Raw genomic sequence first — 14,293 nt, forward strand, 5'->3', positions numbered from 1 at the left:
TGTCTCTGACTCCTCTCTTCTTGCCCTTCCAGACTCCAGAGCCAGGTGCACACCTGCCAGGTGAAGACAAGATTGAAGATAAAGAGCTCTCCACTTCTCCTGCAGAACCAGAGGAACAGGGATGGAGCCAAGAAACAGACCACAATGATTTTGAGACACTGTCCCACCAGAGCGAAAGTCATTCAGACACAAAAACCGACCCCTTTGAAAGTGCTTCTGATGCAGAGTCCCTGCCTGGTGACCTCACAGGGGGAATCTGCCTTCCTCTAAGTGGTACGTCTGGGGACAGAGAAGGACAATGGAGATGCCCTGACATCCCAGCAACCAGAACACCTCATGAGCAGCATTCAACTCGTGTCCCTGGGCTTGACCCAAAGGAGGACCTAGACTTGTCCCTTGACCTCAAGGAGGAGCCTTACAAAAGTGGGTTTCAAGCCTTTGCTGCAGTTGCTGAAGAAGGGAAGACAGAACACCTCCGGGACAATGGCGTGGCCAGGCTAGAACTAGAGCCTTTGCTGGCAGGGTCTCACCACATAGACGGCTGCTCACAGGGTACCACAGGCAGCTACACTCTCCAGCCAGCAAAGGTGGTGACTGCACAAGACCTCAGGGGCTTCTCTATTTTTTCTCTTCAGAAGTCCAGGTCTGAGAGTTCTCTGGGCATCCCAGTGGTCTGGCCCTTCCTTCTCTGGTGCTGTGAACTACGCCAGAGCTGGCCACATATCCACAACAGGGCCAGGGGACCAGGGCTGCCTTACAGAGGTCCACTGCACAACGCAGCTCCTCTGGGAGCCAGGACAAAGAAGGGAAGTACCTTCGGCCCTGAAGAGAACACAGACTTGCTCTGTGCCCAGCCCTGCTCTGGTGCCCCTTGTCAGCTTCCTTTGGGGACATCTTGCCTCACGTATGCCAAGCTTCACCGGAGTGCCCCAGAAAACGTTAATGACAAGGACAGGACACCTCGAGAGCAGTACTGTGAGCACATGAGGACAGTGACTAGGGCCCATTCCAGAGCAGTGTTTCCCTTAAGACACCCTGAGAACCCTCCAGGACACAACTTTGTGAAATCTGGGACTCATTCGAAGGAAGGGGCCGAAGCAGAACAAGATCCAAGAACACAAAACCCTCTTCACCCAGTTCCCACCCAACTGTCTCCTTTGCCTTCTGCTTCACAAAGGACGGCCCCTTACTTGCAGGACCAGTATAAACCCAGGGCTCCTAGCTGGAAAGGGGCCTTTCAGGACGCACCCTGTGAATATCTCTGGCTGGAAAACCAGTTGGGACAGGATTCTAGATCCTGCCCAGTCTCTTCATGCCTTACTGCAGACTCTGTGAGCCTTAGCACAGAGGAAGTGCCAGTGCCCACAGAGTGCAAGTCAGAACACAGCCCAGAAAGCCTACAAGAGGAAGCCCAAGGCACTGGCCCTGCACCAGACAATGCTGATGTGAATGACAGACAAAAGCACCTTCAGGACATTTCTGTTGAGGCAGGAAACCTAACCAGTAATTACAGATCAAAGTACATTCTCAGTGAGAAAAGAAAGCCACCTGTTAGAGCCAAATTCCCACATCATTCTAGCAATAGCAGGTCGCAGGTGAGGAACAGAGACTGGATGGGTTGCTGTGAAGGGGGTGATTGTTCAGTCACTCCAGAGACCACCCTGAAATCAAGTGCAACAAACACTTCAAAGGAAGTGGAAGACGTGATGGTTCTAGACCCCAACTGCACTAAAAGTGCCTTGCAGGAATTTTCGGAAACCACAGCAGCCACCGTGTCTCATTGCAGTGGTGGGGATGAGTGTGACCAGGGCCTGGAGAGTGGTGCACAGTCTTCTCCTGAGGGCCTGAACCTAGAGTCCAAAACAGACACCTCTAGGGGCAGGTGCACACTCATCATTATAGCTGTTGAGCAGAAAGGTCGGCAGGCCACAAGGAGGAAGGCGGCTCCTCTTCCAGAAACACAGTCTGAATTTCTGGAGAAAAGACCACGATCTCCCTGCAGTGCTGGAGCGACCCCCTGTGAATCTCCCAGGGCTGGGAAACCACAAAGTTGTGGCCATGAGTGTGAGCTGCCCATAGCCAGCAGACTGGGAGGTGAGGATGGGACTCTTTGGCAGGGGGCCCAAGCCTCAGAACTTGGGGTAGTTCTGCTCCCCCAAGCTGCCTCCCAAGAGAGGCCCCTGGGCAAAGAGACTTGTTCCCAGGAGCCCGCCCAGGGCAGGGTGAGCACAGGGGATGCTACAGAAACAAAACCGCCTGGGGCAGACAGGGAGCACGCTGCTAGGGTGCCCAGCCCTGGCCCTGAAGACAGACACAGGGCCCAGGGCCTTCGTCTCGTGGGGAGCCAAAGAGCACAGAGCCCCGAGTCCAGGAGAGGAGCTGGGGAAGCGGAGGCGGAGAAGGGCTCCAGCGCCCCTGCCTCTGCCAGCACCCAAGCTCTCCCACCGCCGGGCCCAACCCGCCGCCCCTGCAAGGCCTCACAGAAGTCTGGGAAGCACCTGATGTTTCCCAAGGTGACCTCCCTCAGGAACAGCAGGCCCTCGGTTGCCGAGACCCCAGGAGGGGATGCCCATGCACAGGGCCCCGGGCATCTGCAGCCCACTGGCCCCACTGTAGCCAGTGCTCCTGCCCGGACCGTGGGTTCTTCGGACCTTGAAGAGCTGCGTGCAGACCCTGGGGGCCCTGCGACCTGCTGGCAGAGCCCAGTGGGCCAGGATGTGCCTCCTACACATCAAGTGGGCCCCAGTGCCTCTTGGAAGACCATCCCCCAGGGCACGGGGGGCGGGGCTGCAGGGCTGAGAGAAGGGGATGCTGTGGAGACACCAGGGGGCCTCAGGAGCAGAACACTGTCCGCAGAACGCTGTGACTCTAAGAGACTAAAAACTCCAGAGAAAAGGCTCAGGGCAAGGTTGGCCTTAGCTCATAAGACCTTTGCAAACTTCTTTGAGTCAAAAGTTTTAGAAAAAGAGAACACGGATGAATGTTCTCCGGGTTCTCTCAAGGGCGGGAAGGAGAAGAGCAGGCCCCGGCAGAGTTCCTGGCGTGCACTTCTGAAAAGCAAAGATGCAGAAGGCCCCAAAAGGCCCACCTTAGTGAATCTGGTTCCAGGACGGGAAATCTTGAATCCCCTCAGACCTTCTCCACCAAGGACCAACAGTCACTGTAAGGAGCAGGTAGAAGACAAGGAAAGCTGTGTTTTTGGAGGTCACTGGTCACCTCCACATTCCCCCACACCTTTGTCATCCAGCAATTTGGTCTCTCCAGATAACAGGAGAAAGAGTGAGCCAACCATTAAATGCACAAGCCCCCAGGAAAGTGGTAGGTACCTAACTTCAGGTATCTTTCCTGAAAAGTCCTGGCTGATGTCGCCCACCAGCTCTCGTACCCAGCAGGCTGGGATGAGCTGCACACTTCCCTCCAGTTCTGTCTGTTGCTTGGCATATGGAAGCCAAGGCGTACCCTGTAAACCCATGAGTCCCAAGCCCCGGAGCCCCAGGCCTGGTGTTCATCGGGCAGATTTCTACTACCCTGGCAGGAGCAGTGCCATCTCCATGGTTTCTCTTGGAAGCTACATTGATGTGGATAACAGCTCAGAGGTTTCTGAAAGATCCAAGACCCCCAAGGCCCGGGCAAGCCTCCTGCTTTCTCTGCAGACACTAGACCAGGATGACCAGAAGGAAGAGAGTAGGAAAAGAGGCTGGCATGACCATGGCCTGAGCATAACACCTTCACTCAGGGACCTTCCTGGGAGTGAGGTAAGTTACCTGTGACTCGCACCAACCTGTTTATTTACCTCTAAATGCAAGAGGAGGGAACCACATGGGAAATTTTCCTAAGTGAGGGGAGAGGTGAAGCAGGAAGGCCAATCTGCCTTCCATGGAGACTGTACCATTTAACACTCCTAGAGTTCCCCAACCCTAATCAACATAGTGTGTGACCAACTTCTGGGAATTTGCCAAACTAACAAGTAGGAATTGGTATTTCCCTATAATTTTGTGCTTCTGGGTTTTTTTCCCCTTGTATAAATCCAGCTATTTGAATTACTTTTTCTATCCACCGCCTATTCTTCCATCAGGTGGTTGATGCAGGCTTTTCCTGTTAGCCTTCATCCTTCCCCACTGTGAAATTTTTTAAGAAAGAAATTTCCCTATGCTGTCTTCTAATATTTTTAATGTTTTTTTTTAAATTTAGATCTGTTCTATTGAACTTATTGCAGTATAAAGAGGTAGTTGTTGGTGCCTCTGAATTTCCTAGTAAAATAAAATGGCCTCTCCCTCAAAGCAGAGACCCGGAAGGAGGTAACATGGTGTTGAGGCAGGCACAAGAAAGGGTGTACAAGCCGGGTTTTCTCATGAGTCACTGCCCGCAGAAGGAGGTAGCGTTTTGAAGTTCCAGAAAGAATACCCTTGGGACTGTGAAAGAAAACCTTCCTGTGCCCTACCCACCCCTGCATCCGTGGGCCCCCGCCCCTCCACTTCTTGAGACAAACGGTATGGTGCCTCCCTGTGCCCAGCACTGTGCTTGTGAAAGGGCCTCATCGGCGTTAGTCTCAGGCAGAGCTGGTGAGTGCAGCCCCAGCCGCACACCGCGCCCGGCTTCCTGGGGAGCCCGAGCCGGCTGTCTGGAGCCTGTGGTGCTGGGCTGGGTCCGTGCTCCCCCTGCTCCTGATGTCAGCCATCCAGGTTCTCCTGTGTGTCTCCTGTCTCAGAACACACACGTTTTCCCTGTGTTCATGTCTGGGCTGCTCTCCTGTCTTCCCACATGTTCCGATGCGCACGCGCGCTAGGCCTTCCCTCTCCTCCGGTAAGATGGGGAAGACGAAGAGGACGAGCAGCTAACATCGGTCACCCGCTTCATGCCGGCCCCTTCCTGGGCACCTCCGTTTGCTGAGGCCCAGCACATCTGCTGCTTCCCTTATACACCACCTGGACAGCCTGTGTGGGTCTTATCAAGAAGTGATGTGGTTGCAAAGTCCCCAGGAAAGGGCTGCGCCTGCAGTGGGTGTTTGGGTAAATGTTAGCTCCTGATGCTCTTTGCCTTTCACATCTTACCCAAGGAAAGGGAAGGCCTAGTGCGCGTGCACATGAGAACATGTAGGAAGGGGCGCCTGGGGGGCTCAGTCAGTTAATCATCTGTCTCCGGCTCAGGTCATGGTCCCAGGGTCCTGGGCTCGAGTCCGGCATCGGGCTCCCTGCTCAGCGGGGAGTCGGCTTCTCCCTTTGCCCCTCCCCCTGCTTGTGCTCTCTCTGTCTTTCTTTCTGAAATAAATAAATAAAATCTTTAAAAAAAAAAAAAAGAACATGTAGGAAGACAAGAGAGCAGCAGATACCTGAATACAGGAATGGGAAGGGGAGAAAAGCTTTGAAGTTTGCTCTCTAGCTGAAGCCCTGAGCAATCATGGAACGTGAAACTCAACTTGCAGATACGAAGGCTCCCTCTTGTGGCTGCTCCTGGGAGAGCACGCAGTGACTGTAGGAGTAATTAGCAAGGAATTCAGTCAGTGTTCCCATTTCGTCCTTCGCCCTGCATTTCAGGAACACGGGTTCTTTTATTCCAATACCCTAAGACAACCATTCTTAATATTTTGTCAAATTTTCTTCCAGCTTATTTTCTGTAAGTATGTTTTATATATTTATCATGTTTGTGATAATGCCATCTATAGAGGCTTTAATTTTCTATGATTTTGCATCCTGTACTTTGTTTCTTTAAAGCTCTTTTAAGTTGAGAAATTCAGAGGTCATACAGAAAAGCAAAATGCACAAATATATATATATATATATATATATATATAGTTGTAAAACAAAAACCAAGTAACCTCCACCCATTAAGAAACACCACACTACCCTGGCCCCTATCCCTTCCTGCTCAGAGTGCCCTCCCTTCTCTCTGACACTAACAACCTCCAGCCTTTATGGTATTCACTTCCTTGCCTTTTATTATAACTTCACTACTTAACTTTGCACCACCAAACCACATAGTTTATTTTTGCCTGTTTTTGAGCTTTATGTAAACAAAACCTTATGATGTCCTTTAAACCTATCCATTCTATTGTCTGCCTTCTTTTGCTCTGATTTTGTTAAGACTCATTCTGTGTATCTAATGTTCTTTCATTTTCGTTGTTATATAGAATTACTTTGAATCAGCATACCACACTGTGTTTATTAGTCGGCTGTTGCTAGACTTCGGGGCTTTCTCTGATTGCGTCTGTCCTGAACAGGGCTGCTGGGATCATTTGTGCCCAGGTGCCCACTGCACATATGCACAGGCATTTCTGCCAGTGCATCCGGAGGAATGAATTGGCTGGCTTACCGGGGGAGGCAGATCTTCAGCTTCACTAGATACTGTCAAACATTTTCCCAAAGTAATTGTGCCAATTTACACTCCTTCCTTGAGATTTCTTTTGCTCCATATTATCATTAACATTTGTTTGGTATTGTCAGTCTTGTTAATGTTAGCCATTCCGCTAGGTGGGTAGAGGTTGTCTCCTTCCGGTCTTAATTAGCATTTCCTCTACATCTATGCTTACATGCTTATATGGCAATTTGGATATCCTGTTTGGGGACATGACCTAATCTCTTGCCCGTTTGTGAGGTTGCCTTTTTCTTGCTGATGGTGTATATTCTGGATACAGCACCATTATTGATTAAATGTGCCACAAATCTCATTTCCCACTCCATGGCTTGTCTTTTTCCTTCTGTAATGGTATTTTTGATGAACAGAAGTTCTTAATTTTCATGTTTTCAAGTATATCCACATTTTCTCTACCCCAAATTAAGGGGATTAATAGAATCCCCTGAAGAACTTTTAACAAAGATTTCATGGGTGGTTTTGTTTTGTTTTGTTTTTACTTTTAGATTTCTGAGATGCCTAAAACTGGATTTTGTTTTCTTTTGGTTGGTTTTCTGTCCTTGTGCCAGTTCAGTGTCTCATCACTGCAGCTGTGTAGGGATTGCTGCTGTCCAGCTGATCAGATCCTCCCACCTGTTTTCTTCTTCAATGTGATAAACACTTATGGAGGCCCAGCTATGTAACAGGCAATATCCTAGGTGCTATGGAAACAATGTGGAAGAATTTATAAAGATCTCTGTCCTCAGAGGAGGGGCAGGCATGGTGGGAATAAATAAATAATTGAGCAAATAAGATTATTTCAGATATTGAAGAGACTGTAAAAAACAAACATGTAAATAAAAGATTGAAAAGGTTAATGGGATAGAGAGTGAGGGGTGTGAGGGTAGGGCTCCCGTAGCTTGCAGATTTGGAGCCTAAGGAGTTGTGCCAAGCCTTGGGTGATAAAGAGACAGAAAAGGGGGCCTCTCAGGCCCAGCCCAATATTTCAGTGACATGGAAGACTCCCCTTGCTTACAGACTGCCGTACAATTGAGCCCTCCACAATGTCACCTCATACATGGGACAGGGCAGCATGTTTGTGTGATGGAAAACAAGAAGAGACAGTGTTTGGGTATGAAAGGTGCCACTTACATGTAGACATTTCTTCCCTTTTTAATTCAGGTTTAAGGGCAAAGAATCTATGATTCCAGGCAATCAAGCTCTGCGTCTTATCTTTAATCTAATCTGTGCACACGTGGGCTTGCACTCCTGGCTGAGGGGTTTAGGAAGAAAACCAAGATCAAGAGGGAGCAAGATGGGAAAGAACTGTGGATGGATGAGAGAAATGGGGAAAAGCTAGAAGTTTCAAACACCCATGCATGCTTGATTCCCACTCTGTTACTTTCTAAGCCTGAAACTTGCTGTAAGACTTCACTGGGACTCTGTTTCCTTATGTGTATGGGTCGGACAAGGTGATCTTTTAGGCCTCCGCTAGGTAGAATATCAGCTTTATGAATGAATGCTGGATAGTTTTCCTGACATCCCCCACAGTCTTCTCTGACTCTGAAAACAAGGATCCAAGATATGGCTTCTACTTAGAGATTTTAAATGGGGTGAAGGGGAGGGAATACATTGTGAACATTTTCTAACGTTTCTGATGGGAATGTAAAACAGTACAGCCACTCTGGAAAAAAAGGTCTGGCAATTTCTAATTAAACCAAACCTGGGTTTACATATGACCCAGCAATTGCCCTCGTGCACATTTATCTCAGGGAAATGAAACTTAGTTTATACATGAACCTACAAATAAATGTTCACAGCAGCTTTATTCATAATAGTCCTAAACTGGAAACAACCTAGATGTCCTTCTATAGACGAATGGTTAACAAATGGTTAACAAACTATGCTACATTCCTAAAAAATTGAACTATTGACACATGCAAAAACTTTGGTGGATTTCAAGGGAATTATACTGAGTGAAAAGAAAAGCCAGTAGCAAAAGGTTATGTACTGTAGGAATCCATTTATATAACATTCTTAAAATGAAAAAAAAGTATGGAGATGAAGAACGGATTGGCCATTGCCAGAGGTTGAGTGGAGGGCTGTAGGTGAGGTTATAAAAGGACAAAAGGATCCTCAGTGCTGACACTGTTCTGTATCTTGACTGTGGTGGTAGATTCCTGAACCTACGTTAAGTGATAAAACTACACAGAATTATTAGCCATCGGGGAAATTCAAATCAAAACCACATTGAGATACCACCTTACGCCAGTTAGAATGGCGAAAATTGACAAGGCAGGAAACAACAAATGTTGGAGAAGATGTGGAGAAAGGGGATCCCTCTTATATTGTTCGTGGGAATGTAACTTGGTACAGCCACTCTGGAAAACAGTGTGGAGGTCCCTTAAAAAGTTAAAAATTGAGCTACCCTATGATCCGGGAATTGTACTACTGGGTATTTACCCCAAAGATACAGACGTAGTAAAGAGAAGGGCCATATGCACCCCAATGTTCATAGCAGCAATGTCCACAATAGCTAAATCGTGGAAGGAGCCGAGATGCCCTTCAACAGATGACTGTATTAAGAAGATGTGGTCCATATATATTACTCACCCATCAAAAAGAGTGATTTTACATTTGCAGCAACATGGACGGGACTGGAGGAGATAATGCTAAGCGAAATAAGTCAAGCAGAGAAAGACAATTATCATATGGTTTCACTCATTTATGGGACATAAGAAATAGGAAGATAGGTAGGAGAAGAAAGGGAAGAATGAAGGGGGGGTAAACAGAAGGGGAATGAACCATGAGAGACTATGGACTCTGGGAAACAAACTGAGGGCTTTAGAGGGGAGGGGTTGGGGGATTGGGATAGGCTGGTGATGGGTAGTAAGGAGGGAACATATTGCATGGTGCACTGGGTGTAACACACAAGGAATGAATCATGGAACTTTACTTCAAAAACTAAGAATATACTGTATGGTGACTAACATAACATAATAAAAAATTATTATTAAAAAAAACTACACAGAACTAAATAAACACACACATACACACACACACTCACACACACATATAACTGCAAGGAAAAGTGGGAAATCTGAACAAGATCTGTGGGTTGTATCAATATCCTGGCTGTAATATTGTAACATTCTATCAGACATTACCACTCTGAGAATCTGAGTACAAAGTACACAGGATTTCTCTATACTATTTCTTACATCTGGGTGTGTATCTACAATTATATCAAAATTGAAAGTTTAATTGGAAGAAAACATTTATGTCATTAATTTAATGGCTGCATGGTATTCAGCTGTATATATGCATCATAATTCTCAACCCGTTCTCTATTGTTTTAAATAATTAGGTTGTTTACCACTTTTTAACATAAATAAGGCTCTTTTGAACATCATTGCAGATAAGCCTCTCAAAATGTTTTTTCTCCCTCTTTTTATCTCCTTTACTTGTTAAAATTATCAAAATGATATGTGCACATAGTTATAAAATCAAATATTACTTCGATAATGCTCTTCAAATGTTAACAAGCACGTGGAAATCACCTGGGCTCCATTGGCATGCAGGTTCTGATTTAGATGTTTGAGTGAGGCCTGATGTTTGCATTCTTTTTTTTTTTATAATAATTTTTTATTATGTTATGTTAGTCACCATACAGTATATCCTTAGTTTTTGATGTAATGTTCCATGATTCATTACTTGCGTATAACACCCAGTGCACCATGCAATACGTGCCCTCCTTAACACTCATCACCGGCCTATCCCATTCCCCCACCCCCCATCCCTCTAAAGCCCTCAAGTTTGTTTCCCAGAGTCCATAGTCTCTCATGGTTCATTCCCCTTCTTCTTATTCCCCCTTCATTCATCCCTTTCTTCTCCTACCGTTCTTTCTGCTTCTTATGTTCCATAAATGAGTGAAACCATATAATTGTCTTTCTCTGCTTGACTTATTTCACTTAGCATTATCTCCTCCAGTCCCGTCCATGTTGCTGCAAATGTTGTAAAATCACTCTTTTTGATGGCTGAGTAATATTCCATTGTATATACAGACCACATCTTCTTAATCCAGTCATCTGTTGAAGGGCATCTCGGCTCCTTCCACGATTTGGCTATTGTGGACATTGCTGCTATGAACATTGGGGGGCATATGGCCCTTCTCTTCACTACGTCTGTATCTTAGGGGTAAATACTCAGTAGTGCAATTCCTGGATCATAGGGTAGCTCATTTCTTCTGCCCATTTTTTGATTTGTTTATTTGTTTCATGTGTATTGAGTTTGAGAAATTCTTTGTAGATCTTGAATACCAGTCTTTTATCTGCAGTGTCATTTGCAAATATCTTCTCCCATTCCGTGGGCTGCCTCTTAGTTTTTCTGACTGTTTCCTTGGCTGTGCAGAAACTTTTAATCTTGATGAAGTCCCATAAATTCATTTTATCTTTTGTTTCTCTTGCCTTTGGGGATGTATCATGAAAAAAGTTGCTGTGGCCCAATGTCAAAGAGGTTGCTTCCTATATTCTCCTCTAGGATTTTGATGGATTCCTGTCTCACATCGAGGTCTTTCATCCATTTGGAGTTTATGTTTGTGTATGGTGTGAGATAGTGGTCAAGTTTCATTCTTTTGCATGTAGCTGTACAATTTTCCCAGCACCATTTATTGAAGAGACTGTCTTTTTTCCACTGGATGTTTTTTCCTGCTTTGTCAAAGATTAGTTGCCCAAAGAGCCGAGGGTCCATTTCTGGGTTCTCTATTCTGTTCCATTGGTCTGTGTGTCTGTTTTTGTGCCAGTACCATGCTGTCTTTGTGATCACAGCTTTGTAGTACAGCTCGAAATCCGGCATTGTGATGCCCTCAGCTTTGTTTTTCCTTTTCAACAGTTCCTTGGTGATTCGGGGCCTTTTCTGGTTCCACACAAATTTAAGGGCTGTTTGTTCCAGTTCTATGAAAAATGTCATTGGTATTTTGATCGGGATGGCATTGAAAGTGTAGATTGCTCTGGGTAGCATAGACACTTTAACTATGTTTATTCTTCCGATCCATGAGCACGGAATATTTTTCCATCTTTTTGTGTCTTCTTCAATGTCTTTCAAGAGTGCTCTATAGTTTCTAGAATATAGATCCTTTATGTCTCTGGTTAAGTTAATTCCAAGGTAACGTATGGTTTTTGGTGCTATTGTAAATGGAATGGATTCCCTAATTTCTCTTTCTTCAGTCTCATTGTTTGTGTATAGAAATGCAACTGATTTCTGAGCATTATTTTGTATCCCACCACATTACTGAGTTGCTCTATAAATTCTAGTATTTGGGGGTGGAGTCTTTTGGGTTTTCCATATAGAGTATCATGTCATCTGCGAAGAGAGACAGTTTGACTTCTTCTTTGCCGATTTGGATACCTTTTACCCTTTTTGTTGCCTGATTGCTGTTGCAAGGACTTCTAGTACTATGTTGAATAATAATGGCGAGAGTGGGCATCCTTGTCCTGTTCCTGATCTTAAGGGAAAGGCTTCTAGCTTTTCCCCATTGAGAATGCTATTTGCTCTAGGCTTTTCATAGATGGCTTTTATGAGATTGAGGAATGTACCCTCTATCCCTACACTCTGAAGGGTTTTAATCAGGAAAGGATGCTGTATTTTCTCAAATGCTTTTTCTCCATCTATTGAGAGGATCATCTGGTTCTTGACTCTTTTCTTGTTGATATGATCTATCACACCGATCAATTAGCGAATGTTGAACCACCCTTGCATCCTAGGGATGAATCCCACTTGGTCTTGATGGATAATCCTTTTCATGTACTGTTGGATCCTATTAGCTAGGATCTTGTTGAGAATTTTGGTGTCCATATTCATCAGGCATATCGGTCTGTAATTCTCCTTTTTGATGGGGTCTTTGCCTGGTTTGGGGATCAAGGTAATACTGGCGTCATAGAAAGTTTGGTAGTTTTCCTTCTGTTTCTATTTTTGGGAATGGCTTCAGGAGAATAGGTATTATTTCTTCTTTGAATGTTTGATAGAATTCCCCGGGGCATCCATCAGGCCCTGGAGTCTTGTTTTTTTTTTTTTTTGGAGGTTTTTGATCACTGCTTCAATCTCTTCATAATTATATACCACATCTTCTTAATCCATTCATCCTTTGAATGACACCTAGGTTGTTTTCATATCTTGACTATTATGAATAATGCTGTAGTAAACATGTCAGTGAAAATATCTCTTCAATATCCTATTTCCATATCCTTTGGATATATACCCAAAAGTGGGACTGCTGGATAATATGGTGGTTCTAGTTTAAATTTTCTGAGGAACCTTCATACTGTTTTCCATAGTAGTCGCACCAATTTACATTCCCACTAACAAACAGTGCATAGTGTTCCCTTTTCCCCACATCCTCACCAATACTTGTTATCTCTTATCTTCTTGATGATAGCCATTCTAACAGGTAATATCTCATTGTCGTTTTGATTTACATTTCCCTAAGCATTATTTCATGTACTTGTTAGCCACTTGTATGTCTTCTTTGAAAAATGTGTTCTTTCAATTCTTCTGCCCATTTTTTAAAATTGTATTGTTTGTTTCTTTTTTTATTGAGTTGTAAGAGTTTTTATATATTTTAGATATTAACCCCTTATCCAATAAATGGTTTGTAAATAGTCTCTGCCATTTTGTGTGTTGTCTTCCCATTTAGTTGTTTCTTTTGCTGTGCAAAGGCTTTGTAGTTTGATACGGTCTCACTTGTTGAGTTCTGCTTTTATTGCTTGTGCTTTTGGTGTCATATCCAAAAAAATCATTGCTGACACCAGTGCTGAGGAGGCTCTTCTAGGAGTTTTACTGTATCGGGCCTTCTGTTTACATGTTTAATCCATTTCAAGTTAATTTTGTGAGTGGTGTAAGATGGAGTACAATTTCATTCTTCTGCATGTGGCTGTCCAGTTGTCCAGCACCATTTATTTAAGAGACTGTCCTTTCCCCACTAGATGTTCTGGCTGCCTTGTCAAACATTAATTGACCATATAGGTGTGGGGCTATTTGTGGACTCTATTCTGTGCCATTGGTCTGTGTGTCTGTTTTTGTGCCAGGGCCATCCTGTTACGACTATGGCTTTGTAGTATAATTTGAAATCAGGAAGTATGATCCCTCCAACTTTGTTCTTTCTCAGGATAGTTTAGGCTATTGGGGATCTGTGGTTCAATACAAATTTTGGAATTGTTTTTTCTATTTCTGTGAAGAATGCCATTGGAATTTTAAAAAGGAGTGTATTGAATCTGTAGGTGGCTTTGGGTATTACAGACATGTTCGCAATATTAACTATTCTGATCCATGAACAAGAACTATCTTTCCATTTATTTGTGTCATCTTTAATTTCTTTCATCAATGTCTTATAGTTTTCATTGAGCAGATATTTCACTTCCTTGGTTAAATTCATCCCTACATATTTTATTGTTTTTGATACTATTGTGAATGAGATAGTTTTATTTCTTAGTCAGATGTTTCATTATAAGTGTAGAGAAATGCAGCTGATTTCTAGGTGTTGCTTTTATGTCCTGCAACTTTATTGAAGTTGTGAGTAGTTCCAACAGTTTTTTACATGAGTCTTGGGGGTTTTGTGTATATAAGATGTCACCTGCAAATACTTATGGTTTTATTTCCTCTTTTCCTATTTAGATGCCTTATTTCTTTTCTTGCCTAATTGCTCTGGTTAGAACTTCAATATTATATTAAATAAAAGTAGGGAGACTAGACATCCTTGTCTTATTCCTGATCTTATTCCTGATCTCAGTTTTTCACTATTAAATATGATGTTAGTTGTGGGCTTGTCATATATAACCTTTATTATGTTGAGGTACATTCCCTCTGTACCTACTTTGTTGAGAATTATTTCATTCTTGGGATGCCATTCTTGGGTAGCTCAGTCAGTTAAGCATCTGCCTTCAGCTCAGGTCATGATCTCAGAGTCCTGGGT

The 14,293-nt window shown here is 44.3% G+C and overlaps 1 protein-coding gene across 1 annotated transcript in view; it reads left to right on the forward strand.

Moving 5' to 3' along the window:
- Positions 1-14,293, forward strand: part of LOC123791756 (uncharacterized) — a 149,956-nt gene that overhangs the window by 85,553 nt on the left and 50,110 nt on the right. The window contains exon 6 of the mRNA XM_087864921.1: positions 33-3,755. Within this exon, the coding sequence (XP_087721047.1) occupies positions 33-3,755 (3,723 nt within the window). The remainder of the gene's footprint in view (positions 1-32; positions 3,756-14,293) is intronic.

This window comes from Ursus americanus, chromosome 10 (assembly GCF_024610735.1).
Source record: "Ursus americanus isolate L20-20 chromosome 10, mUrsAme1.1.p, whole genome shotgun sequence".
Lineage (NCBI taxonomy): Eukaryota > Metazoa > Chordata > Mammalia > Carnivora > Ursidae > Ursus > Ursus americanus.